At 41.8% G+C, this 12908-nt stretch overlaps 1 protein-coding gene and 1 pseudogene across 1 annotated transcript; both read left to right on the top strand.

Annotated features, from left to right (window-relative positions):
• Window positions 1-4773: 4773 nt before the first annotated feature.
• Window positions 4774-8019, top strand: LOC122738666 (annotated as a pseudogene).
• A 1180-nt stretch (window positions 8020-9199) lies between these two features.
• Window positions 9200-12908, top strand: GPX2 (glutathione peroxidase 2). The gene is made up of 2 exons (XM_043988900.1): window positions 9200-9974; window positions 12226-12908. Exons 1-2 carry the CDS (start codon window positions 9753-9755, stop codon window positions 12574-12576), a joined length of 573 nt encoding a protein of 190 aa, XP_043844835.1. The 5' UTR covers window positions 9200-9752; the 3' UTR covers window positions 12577-12908.

Raw genomic sequence — 12908 nt, 5'->3', positions numbered from 1 at the left:
TGCCTATCTGCACTAACAGATAGTTTATCATTCCTCTTATCTACAAGATAGTAGGAGAGACATTTCTTGCTTCCTTCCAGTTTTACTACATTTATGACCTCACAAGAGTCTTCAAAGAATCCAAATGGAGGGGACTCAATATGGTTGGTATCAAGAAATGAATGATAAGAAAAGGACAGATATGTATATTAAGCATTATATCTATGCATCAAATGACTGGGTTAAACAAGAAATATTAGTTTGGCATAACCTGCCCTTTATAAACCCATGCTATTTCTTAGTGATCCATCTGTTCCCTTTCTAAATAATTTTAAAATATCCCTTTAATAATATGTCCTAGACAAGCTTGGTCCTAAATAAGAGATAGAAGAAAATACCTCCTCCTGTTCCTTAAACATTCAATTTTTTTTTGTTCCAAATTTTCTTCTTCCCTCTATCCATTGAGAAGGTAAAATATATCACAAAGATGAAGTCATATGCATTAGCCATGTTCTGTACAAAATAAAAAGGAAGAAAGAGAAAAAAATGCTTGTCTGCATTTTGAATCCATCAGTTTTCTATGTGGAGGTGGATAACATTTTTCATCATGGATTCTTTAGAACTGTGGTGGACCATTGTGTTGATCAGAGTTACACAGTTGGTTATCCTTACAGAATTGCTGTTACTGTGTAAATTGTTCTGGTTCTGCTCATTTCACTTTGCATCAGTTCATATATCTGCCCAGGTTTTTCTGAAACCATCTCTTTCATCATATTATATAGCACAATAGTATTCTATCATATTCGTATACCTTAATTTGTTTAAACATCCTCCAACTGATGGGTATCCCTCAGTTTCTAATTCTTTGTTATGACAAAAAGCTATGATAAATATTTTTGAACATATGGGTCTTTTTCCTTTTCCTTTGATCTCTTTGGGGTATAGAACTAGTGGTGACATTTCTTGGTCAAATAGTATGCACAAGTTTGGTGGGCATAGTTCCAAATTGATTCCTAGAATGGTTAGACTAGTTCATAGCTCCACCAACAGAAGAGTACCTATTTTTCCACATCCCCTCCAACAGTTATCATTAATTTTTCCTATCATCTTAGACAATCCAACACCTGTGAGTTGTTTTAATTTTTGTTGTTGTTGTTGTTGTTTTTTAAGTGAGGCATTTGGGGCTAAGTGACTTTCCCAGGGTCACACAGCTAGTAAGTGTCAAGTGTCTGAGGCCGGATTTGAACTCAGGTCCTCCTGAATCCAGGGCCAGTGCTCTATCCACTGCGCCACCTACCCGCCCCATGAGTTGTTTTAATTTACATTTTTCTAATTATTGGCGACTTAGAGCATTTTTTCACATGCCTATTTATAGCTTTGATTTCTCCTTTCAAAAACTGCCTGTTCATTTCTCTTGAGCAATTGGGGAATGGATATAATTCTTATAAATCTGGCTTAGCTCCCTATATATTTGAGAAATGAGACTTATATCAGAGAAATTTGTTGCACATTTTCCCCTGAGTTTCTTGCTTTTCTTCTAACTTTAGCTGTTTTAGTTTTGGGACAACAAATAGTGTGATTTGTTTGGAGCATAGAAGATAGAAGTAGTGGCTGATAAGGATGGAAAAGTGGAATGGAATCACAATGGGGAGAGCCTTGAATGTTAAATTATGGTGTAGTTTGGACTTTGTCTGATAAGCTATGGGGAGTTACTGAAGTTATCTGAGCAATGGAGTGACATGATCAGAATTAAGTATGAAATAGTGAAGAATGGATATTCTATGATTGTTTCCCACCATATTCATGGTGATTTAGGAGTAAAGATTGGAGAATAGGCAGCTGGGGCCAGGTAGGTGGTGCAGAGGATAGACCATTGGCCCTGGAGTCAGGAAGATCTGAGTTCAAATCTGACCTCAGACAATCACTAGTTGTGTGACCTTGGGCAAATCACTTAACCCTAATTGGCAGAGAAAGAGAGAGAGAGAGAGAGAGAGAGAGAGAGAGAGAGAGAGAGAGAGAGAGAGAGAGAGAGAGAGAGAGAGAGAGAGAGAGAGAGAGAGAGAGAGAGAATGGGCAGCTGGAGATCCCTAGCCATTTCTTTCCATTTATAGAGTGGCAATCCCAGGAATTGGGTGCAGCCTGCCACCAGGTGCACACTCTTCTTAGAATAAGAGGATACTGATGGAAGGCCCTTTAGTGAGTGATAGGCAAAGTATTATTAATTAGTAATCATAACCTCCTAGGGTTAGAATTAATAATGCATAAATTCCCTTTGAAGTAAGAGATTCTGATTCTATAAATAACTCTAGGGACACTTGGTATAGGGATAAACCATAGTCTTGGTCTGAGTGACTATTCCTTTCTCTTGGATCCTGTTCTGAATGCTTCTAGTCCATTTTCTTTCTGTTATAACTAGAAATTTTTTATCTGGGGTAAAAATTGTTGGGAGATAACTAATCACAGATAGAATCCAGCTCTTGATCCCTCAAGGAAGGCATTAAGAAAAGGGCACCATGATGAGACCCTGGGAGTGGCAGCTTGGACATGGTTGTACTACACCAGCAGAGGACTGCAAGGGGAAGTGTTAGGGTACTGGTCACTGTAGGAAGGAATTTTGCCCCATCCCCAATATTGATTTCCAGAAGCAAATCTTTGATTACCCCCACACTAATTATGACTCCTCTTGCTTTAAAACACCAGAGTTTGAACAGAAACATAATTCCTTCATCTCTACTTATTCAACCACTTCCCCCCCACCCCCGGATAAAAAAGGGGGTGCAATTCAATTCTTTCCATCTTGATATACAAATTTCCTATATTAGCTCCAGTCCTTCACTCCAGTGTACTAAACCAAAGGGAACAGAAGCCAAGAGTTATAAGCTACTTATATGCCTTTTGAAAGATTATAAATTGGGGGCAGCGAGGTGGTGCAGTGGATTAAAGCACCAGCCCTGGTCTCAGGAGGACCTGAGTTCAAATCTGGCCTCAGACACTTGACACTTACTAGCTGTGTGAACCTGGGCAAGTCACTTAACCCCCATTGCCCTGCAAAAAAAGAGAGAAAGAAAGACTATAAGTCATTATATCACAAATTGGCCATTCTTCTTTCTCATGGCACAGATAAAGTTTTTTTTGCTCTTGTTTCTTTCTGTTTTTCCTCATTTTTCTGACCTCAACTATATTTATTTCTCTCTCTGCTTCTGCCTGGCTTTACAAAATATTCCCATATTAAATACAAGGTGCTTAATTCTATTTTCTTGACTATTAATCCATTTGAATATTTAATGTGTGTGTATGTGTGTATGTGTGTGTGTGTAAAAGGGTGTGAGCCAATTGAGTCAATCAATTACCCCCTTCATTCCAGAGATAGGCTGCTATAACCTCATACCCTTGTCAGGTGAGGAAAAGCCAATCATTAATTCATTCAGAGGAGTGCACAACGTATAGACATCAACTAATCAATCACTTTAGACTAAGTGCAGAGAAATCCTTGACTAACTTAGATATCCTTGAAAGCCATTAGATGAACTGGAATGATGTTGCCCATGAATTGTGTTCATATTGGTTGAAGAAATCTGGTCACATCTTGTGGGTTTTTGTATAAAATGGCAGACCACTTGGGAACCTAGGAATTTAAGCATCTAGCCGTTTTCTGGTGAAAGTCTCTAGTCAAGAACCTGAGAAGGAATTGCTTGAGGTGGGGGGGGGGGTGGCGGGGAAGAGGAGAAGAGCGCTAGTCCTGGACTCTGACTCTTCCCTGCACCTTGCCTGGAGGATACCTCATGAATTTCTGAGGGCTGGAGAATTGCCTTCTTAGTCCTTCTAGCATCTGTGGAACAGATGATGCAGTGTCTAGATTGAGAAATGAGAATATACAAGACACACTAAAGAAAGGAAGTTTCAAGGCTCTGGCTAGCAGAAATCTACCACTGTACTTAAGAAAAACATCTCAAGGACTCCAACAAAAGAACTTCCAGGAGCTGTGAGTAATGACATTTGCCACACACATTCCACTTTCCCCTAGCCTTTGTATATCTTTTGGCATCCAAAAACTTTTATTCTCTCTTTCTCTCTTTTTTTTTTTTGAGGGGCAATGAGGGTTAAGTGAGTGGACCAGGGTAACACAGCTAGTAAGTGTCAAGTGTCTGAGGCTGGATTTGAACTGAGGTCCTCCTGAATCCAGGGCCAGTGCTTTATCCACTGTGCCACCTAAATGCCCCCCCCCTCTGTATATCTTAATGGGACAGTATGTTGTAGACATTTGGGGGGAGAGGCATATTTTGTACCAACCATACCACCATAATAAATATCCCATTCTAAAAACTAATTTTCTAGTTGATTAATTGATACCATTGTAAATGTGTGTGTGTGTATGTATCCAATGCTATATTCATTCTTTGAATGATGATGACAATGATGTTCCACACCTGGAGTTCCTGGATGAAGATGTTGAGAGAACAAGTGACAGTTTGGGTTCTGATGATTGTCTTCCCCACTCACCAGAAATTCCCAATAAGGAGAAAAAGACTGGTGAGAAAAGAAGGAAGTGGTGGAATCTGAGCACAGATACACAGTGTCCTAGAATGTTCCCACTTTCTTTTCTTTGACTTTGTGTCTGCCATTGCATTCGGTATAAGGAATACAGAAAGATGCTGCCTACTTCTGCTGCTTCGCTTTTACACTGAGAATTCAAACAGGAAGGTCATGTGATGGTGGCCACTGATTGCTGCCACTGTGAAGCAATGGGACAGCTAAAGTCAGACTGGGATCCAGACTAGCCAATCAGGGACCAGAATGTGGAGAGGTAAGTCTGGACCAGGAGGCAGGCTAGAGCAACTTCTGCAAACCCCAGTCAATGTGACAAAGATGATATTAATTAGACTCCTATTTTCTTCTAATTGGTATTAATCAGTTCAGTGTGATTCCATAGGGGTGATGATTGTTAGAAATTATTAGTAATATACTCATTGAGTAATATACATTCAGTCAGTCTAGTCAACTAACACAAGTATAAGAATCACATATATTAATACCTGTTTTACATATCTTAGATATAGGAATAATTAGATAAGGTTAGATAGATTCTTTTTTTATATTAGATCCCAAACTTTAAACTACAAGTTATATTACTTGCCTAAGCACAAGAATGCTGACGACCAAACTCAGTGTGGGTGGGATGTCCTAATGTGATATGGAAAGTCCTCCAACTTATTTTTGTACTTCTGGGCCATCCTTTCTTGCCCAAGATGAGGAAGGGCCCATCTTATGACGACTTAGTCAGCAAAGATAACTCTTTCCTTGCCAATCTTATGACCAATTAGCAGAGATGACCTTTGCTTGCCCATTCTGTATCTTACTCATGCCAATGCATTATGTTTTACTTTACCCCTTCTGTGTCTGTGGGTATCAAGCACTATAAAACTAAGGACCTGCTAAGAATTGGACATCAAAGGAATGCCCATCAACTGGGGAATGGCTAAATAAATTGTGTTATAAGATTGTGATGGAATATTACTGTGCTATAAGAAATGACAAGCAGGATTGATTTCGGAAAAACCTGAAAGACTTACATGATCTGATGTATAGTGAAGTGAACAGAACCAGGAGAACATTGTACACAGTAACAATAATGTTACAAGATGAAAAACTGTGAGTGACTTAGCTATTCTCAGAAATACAATGATCCAAGAGAATCCCAAAGGACTAATGATGAAGCATATTATCTGTCTCCAGAGAAAGAACTGATAATTGACAACACAGACTGAAGCATGCTCTTTTTCACTTTTTTCTTTAATTTTTTTCTTTTATTGGAGCTTTCTTGTGCAAAATTACTAATATGGAAATGTTTTACATAAACGCATATGTATAACCTATATCTGATTACTTACCATCTCAGGGAGGGGGGAGGGAAAGGAGGGAAGGATAGAATTTGGAACTCAAAACTTCAAATAAAAATGTTTTTAAAATTGGAAAAAAAAAACAAACAAAACAACAACCCAAAACCTAAGGCCCTGGAGTAAGGGGACATCTCAGACTATGAGGAAGATCTGAGGTCCACTTCATTAGAGGGGGCCATGAACCTTTTAATAAAATGCCATTGGCTTGGAACTCTGCCTCAGTGGTTTTTCTTGCAGATTGGACAATTTTGGACCTCACAGATGGTGAGATCAGAAGACTGATCTAACTCCCAAAACTCACTCTGGTTTTTCCCTTAATTTCACTGTTTCAGTCTAGAACCTAGAGTCAGGCCTTAGGCACTAGCATCAGTACCCTTATTCCCTTTCCAGAACTTTGGGAAGAACCTGGTATAAGGTGAGGTGGAGGGTTCCTATAGTCCCTGTATACTTAATCTATTTCTTTTACATTTTCTTTTGTTAAATAAACCAGACATCTAAAGAAAATTGATTCCCTGTGTAATAATAGATAGAGGTTCAAACTGAACTCAAACTGAGCTGGGAAATTTCCCAGACATGGAGATGAGATCTCTGGAGCTATAGCTATTCCTATCATTTATGATCCCAAGTGATACTTTGTGTCAGCCCCAAGGCTAGAATTCAGAAGCCTGTCAGTGAGGGGTTTCTTTCTTTCCTGGCCACTTAGGGGCAGCTAGGTGGTACAGTGGATAAAGCACTGGCCCTGGATTCAGGAGGACCTGAGTTCAAATTTGGCCTCAAACATCTGACACTTACTAGCTGTGTAACCCTGGGCAAGTCACTTAATCCTCATTGCCCTGACCCCCCCCCAAAAAAAAAATATTATATAGGCTCCTGGCCACTAAAACCTGCCTGATGACTTGTTTTGGGTAGGGGACTTCTATATGCTTACCAGAGGGGATCCTCTGTACATGTCCAGTTAAATCCACTAACACTCATTAAGCTCCTACTATGTGCCAGGCATCCTGCTAAGCACTGAGGATAAAGAAAGGCAAAAAAAAACAACATAAGAAACCAGTCTAGGCTCTCAAGGAGCTCATTCAATGATTTACAAAAAAGATATATACATGGGATAAATTGGGGGTAGTTTCAGAGGGAAGGCACTAAAACTAAGGAGCGGTGAGAAAGCTAGAGTTCTCCCCCTCACTTTGGTGACAGCTGCAGTGTGTCCTACTAGAAGCTCTCCTGTCCCAGGCATGCATCTCTGGGCTTCCTGCCTTGGAACCAAAGCAGAAGACACCAGGGAATGGTGAAGAGCTTCCCCAAAGATGATTCCACCGAGCCCATCTAGCTCACAGATTTCTAGGCTACGAGACTGTTATGAACTACACCGTTCAGGAAGTGGACAGGCCTGGCTCTAAAGTAAATAGGAAATAACTGGGCAACACAAACACTATTGTGGAAATGCTCCACCATGACCATCATAGGTATCATGGGCTACATGTGAACCTAGAGTCTGTACATTCAAAACAATCTTTCCCATCAGCATTTGGTGGAAGAGGTGGTTGTACAACAATTGGCATAAATCCAAGAAGTCCTTTCACTAAGTACTATAAGAGATGGTAGGATGATGGTGGCAAGAAACAACTAGACAAAGACTTCAGGTTACTGGGTCATTGCTTATACCCAGAGGAGCATCTTCCCTCCCACCCCCAAGGAAGAAGTCTCACCTGATAAAAATCCAAGTAAGTGGTGGCAATGTGGCTGAGAACCTGGACTAGGTCTGGGAAAATCTGGAGTAGTAAGTGTCAGGGTCTGCGTGTTTGGGCAGGACAAAGTGATTGATGTCATTGGGATGATCAAAGGCAAGGGTTACAAGGTTTTCATTAGCTTCTTTAAATTCACCAAGGCCTGCACAAAGTGCCTTGTATGTGGAGCTTGGTACCTGCTCGTGTGGCATTCTCCATGGCCTGGGCTGGTCACCACACTGACATAAACAAGATCTACAAGATTGGCCTAGGCCAAGATCAGGGATGGTAAACTGATAAAAAATAATGCATCCACCAATCTCTGGGAATATTTGTCCATTATCATGCTGAAAGGTTTTGGGCCAAGAAGTTTGTTCTCACTTAATGAAGGTACAGATGAAATGTCTGAGAAGATTTAACTTGAAGTTTATGAATACCACTTCCAAATTTGGCCATAGCTGCTTTCTTTCATAGTGGACAAGGAAAGCAAGGGATTACTCAAGGACCATGTTGCTAAAAAGAAGGCTGTTTAAGGTTTCCAAGTCAACTTGGAGTTGGTGAATTCTCAATAAAATTTGAATTTTTTTTTAAAGAAAAGAAAAAGAAAGTTGCTTAGGGCATTAGAGGTTATACAATTTGCCCGTGATTACACAGGTAGCATGTATTAGAAGTTTAATTTTACCGCTGAAGAAATTTTCCAGGAGAATTCACCTCTCTTTGTGCTTTGCCCAAGGGCACACAACCAATTTAATGCTATTTCTCCTCACCTCCATTTTCAAGGAATCAATTAACTTTGTGAAGGGGAGTATACCTGCATATTTTATTGTAATGCTCACTGATTTGATTCATTCAGATACTATTTGAGGACATTTTGGAACTTCTAGGATATTTTGATGATTTATAAGGACAGCGTGGTAGAATATTTGACATTGGGAATTAGCCAGCTTTTTTAGTTATATCTCTTAAAAGTGACAGAGTAGCTTAGTGGATAGACTGCTGGACCAAGACCTGAGATCAAATCCAGCCCCAGACACTTGCAAGCTCAATAACTATGGGCAAGTTATTTAACCTCTGTTTGCATCAGTTTCCTGAATTGTAAAGATAATAATAGTGCCTATATCTCAGGGTTGTTATAAGGAACAAATGAGATTATATTTGTAAAGAGCTTAATAAATGCTTGTTTCCTTCCTTTCTAAAGTCCTAATCCAACATCTCATAATGACATAGAAGCCCTCAATTCTTGAAGGCTATGCCAGCAGTGCATAAGTAAGGTCTGGTGAATCCCACCAAACTAAAAAGACTTTGAGTATGGGCCCAGTGACAGACTAGCCTAGAGATGTTTGGAGAAAGCCCATATTGTCCATAGATTTATGAACTTTTTAGCCTCAGAAACTCTCAAAGTCATAAAAGGGTTTCATTTTGCACTGGCTAAGGGAATACTAACACAATGGTAATAGCTGATCTTTGCAGCAAGGTCACCCAGACAGTTTCTGGTGTATGCTTTTCTTCTGGGGGGGGGGGTCAGGGCAATGGGGGTTAGGTGACTTGCCCAGGGTCACACAGCTAGTTAAGTATCAAGTGTCTGAGGCTGGATTTGAACTCAACTACTCCTGAATCCAGGACGGGTGCTTTATCCACTGCACCATCTAGCTGTCCCCTGGTATATGCTCTTTAGGATGTGATGGGCACTCAATGTCCTTGGGAATAGCTTCCCCCTGGTAGTACAGGTTGGAGTCAATGCTTCTGCTATGCCATCACTTTACCTTTCATCCCTCCCTCCTCCCCATTAGACTCTAGGGGCTCTGGTTTCCCAAGGTAGGGCAGAGACTGAATTATTCACAGAAACCCAGAGATAACAAATCAACCCTGCCTAGGTTGCCAAGCAGGGCAGGGTGGGGCAGGTGCTTTGTTTAGAGGCTATAAATAACTGGCACTTACTCAGATTACTCCTACAGGTATAAGATTATTTGTGCTAAGTCATTCTGGGAACATTCAGCCTCAAACCACAGACTCACCCCTTTTTCCTGTTCCTCCTCTTTTCCCCTCCTTACCCTCCCAACCCTCAATAAGCCCTTTAAGTAAGGCTCCACACCCACCTTCACTCTGAAGAGTGAAGAGTGAAGAGTGAGAGAAGTCCCTCTGCCTTCTCACCATGGCTCACATCGCCAAATCCTTCTACGACCTCAGTGCTACCAGTCTGGATGGGGAGAAAATAGATTTCAACACTTTCCGGGGTCGGGCAGTGCTTATTGAGAATGTGGCCTCCCTCTGAGGAACGACCACCAGGGACTACACCCAGCTCAACGAGTTGCAGTTCCGCTTCCCAAGGCGTCTTGTAATACTTGGCTTCCCCTGCAACCAGTTTGGGCACCAGGTGAGGGGTACCAGGCATGATGCCCATGAGGCAGGGCTGCCTTACCTTCTCAGGGGAATTCACGTGTGTGTGGTTGAGGAGGGGGTCTGGCAGCTTGGGATGGGAGGACTGAGATGAATTATCGACTGTATAAACATTGGTGTCTCTGGGTGTTTAGGCTGGTGTAACCAAAAAGGCTGGGGTACTAAGAGGGAGTTTATGCAATCATTCGGAGACTGTAACTGATCATTCAATGATTACATCTTGATATGAATGTTTGAAAGTGGGAGTGAGTCTTATACTATATGGTATAGTGGAAAGAAAACTAAATTGGACTGATCTTTAGTCTTAGGTTGGATTTACTCTTTTTTAAAAAAATTTTGTGTGTGTGTGTATGTGTGAGGGTTAAGTGACTTGCTCAGGGTCACACAGCTAGTAAGTGTCAAGTGTCTGAGGCCAGATTTGAACTCAGGTCCTCCTGAATGCAGGGCAGGTGCTTTATCCACTGTGCCACTTGGCTGCCCGTGGATTTACTCTTAGCTAGCCATGTGACATTGGGCTAGTCACAACCTCTTTGATCCTGTTTCTTCATCTGTAAAATGGGAAACAATAATAATGAGTTTTTATAATAATGTATGTGAACCCAGCTTAAAAAGTATCAAGTACTGTACAAAAACTAGGTGTTATTATTTATACTGAATACTTAACAGTAGTTGAAGGGAATGGGTATACAATGAACAAACTCATCTCAATATCATTTGTATCTATCTGTTTGGAAGTGTGCCATTAGTAGTCAGCTCTCTCAGTGTTTTAGCTCTCTTTTAAGGGTTTATACCATTTCTATGCATAATTTCCATTAGGGAAAGCAGCCAAGGTCCCAGTGGTCATTCTGACTGTAGTGGTGTGAAGACAGGGAAGCCAGAGGGGCGGGTGAAAGGAGGAAGGTCAGAAAGGTTGGTTCAGACAAGCAGCCAACCATGTTATCTCTAGACTGACAACTGCTGGAGGAATAGGCCAGAGCTAAATGCTGCTGCTTCCTTCAAGCCCCACTCCATCATTCCTCTGAAGAGAAAGCAGCTGGAAAGAGCCCATGACCCAGTAGCAATCAACTAGACATTAACATAAGAGATAAGTGGTCTAGTAGTAATTACCTTGGGATAAAGGATGGGGACATGGCTCTGATCTGACTGTACTAATTGGCACTAGTGGGGCAGAGAGAAGTGTTTTTCCCAACCTGCAGAAGTAGCTCGGCTCCTAGGCTGGTGGGAGGACTGCACCTCAAGGTTCCATGGCATCAGTATTTCACCATTTTGGCTGAGGATGAAGATGATGTCAGTGAGGGCACAGGTACTCGGAGCTACAAAATCTATAGCGAGACATAGGGGTGATGCGCCCTAGCTGGCTGCTGTCCTCCAAAGCTGGGGACAAAGCTAGCATTTCATCAGAAAGGGTTATTAGATACCCATATGCCTTTACCCTCTTTTACCTTCTCTTTCTACCCAACACACATTTAGTATCGTCCATCCTATTTAGCTCATGTGGGAAATAAGTGAATTAACGTGGGGGTGATTCATTCATTGTCATTGTCCTGCTGTTATTCTATGGAGAATGAGACCTGAGAAATGTAGTCTTGGGTAAGATTTGTTTACATCAGTTTTCTCTTCTCTGTTCAGTTCTAGGACAGAGGGATAGGAGCAAGGGACTAGAAATTCCATTTCTTGAAAGCCCCCATCCTATCAGGCAATGGGGATTGTTGCGGCAGGGAAAGAGGATACATTCAATACCTTCAAGTGAAGAGCAGTAGTATTAGTAGGGTTTGGAAGGCAGGATCGGGATCTTTTTAAGAGTTGCTCCTGACCTACAGGGTGATCTGAAATCTTCTTTTCCTCTTCTCCCTTCCCTAATCTGAAACACAAGGCCCCTGAACATGCTCAGGGTAAGCTAAGGTTGCCTCATTTAGTGAAGGGACAATTAAGGAGCTATAAAAGTTCAAAGGCTGTGTTGTGGGGAGGCACAATAGTAAGGATTCCAGGAAAAGTAGAGGATAGGCAGGGAGCCAAGAGGAAGTATGCTGTGAGGCAAAAACCCCAAGTTAAGGGTGGGAAGAAGAGTGGACAGGAAGGGTGAGAATACAACAGTGGGGTGGGGGGGGGAGGGAAAGAGAGGAAGGGAGAAGAGAGAATATGGATGGCAAGTACAAGAGGATGTGAAAGGTTGGCATGGTATATATCTTTCATTCCTCCTTTTCATTTCCATCCTTTTTCCCCCCTAGGAAAACTGTCAAAATGAAGAGATCTTAAACAGTCTCAAGCACGTCCGACCTGGAGCTGGCTTCCAGCCCAACTTTGTCCTTGTCCAAAAGTGTGAGGTGAATGGGCAGAACGAGCATCCTGTCTTTGCCTACCTGAAGGATAAACTACCCTACCCTGATGATGACCCATTCTCCCTCATGACAGACCCCAAGCTCATCATATGGAGTCCTGTGCGTCGCTCAGATATTGCCTGGAACTTTGAGAAGTTCCTAGTGGGGCCTGAAGGTGAGCCCTTTCGCCGATACAGCCGATCTTTCCCCACCATCAATATCGAACCAGACATCAAGCGTCTCCTCAAAGTTGCCATATAGATGAGCTGTTCAGTATACATCCCCATTTTCCCCTAATCCAACCTCAGAGTTCCCTTTTCCAGGGTCTAGCATCCTTTCCAAGGCCTGCTGGACTCAGGAGATGCCCAAGATCAGTACCACTGCTTGAACATTCTTTCCTTTCTTGTCCACCTGTTCCCTTTTGGCTCCCCAGCGCTCCAGTTGGTGATGTGAGTCAGGGCTCCAAAGTCTGGGTTGGCTCTTCACAGGATGATGGCATCTTCTTAAACCCTTAGGGAATGGGGGGTGCCTGAGAGTCGTGAAGGGCCTGAATTCTGGTCTATGTGAATCCAATAAAGGTCAGGTGTGAAAAA

Source organism: Dromiciops gliroides, chromosome 2 (assembly GCF_019393635.1).
Source record: "Dromiciops gliroides isolate mDroGli1 chromosome 2, mDroGli1.pri, whole genome shotgun sequence".
Classification (NCBI taxonomy): domain Eukaryota; kingdom Metazoa; phylum Chordata; class Mammalia; order Microbiotheria; family Microbiotheriidae; genus Dromiciops; species Dromiciops gliroides.
Note: the sequence above shows the minus strand (reverse complement) of the source record. Positions and strands in the feature narration are given on the sequence as shown.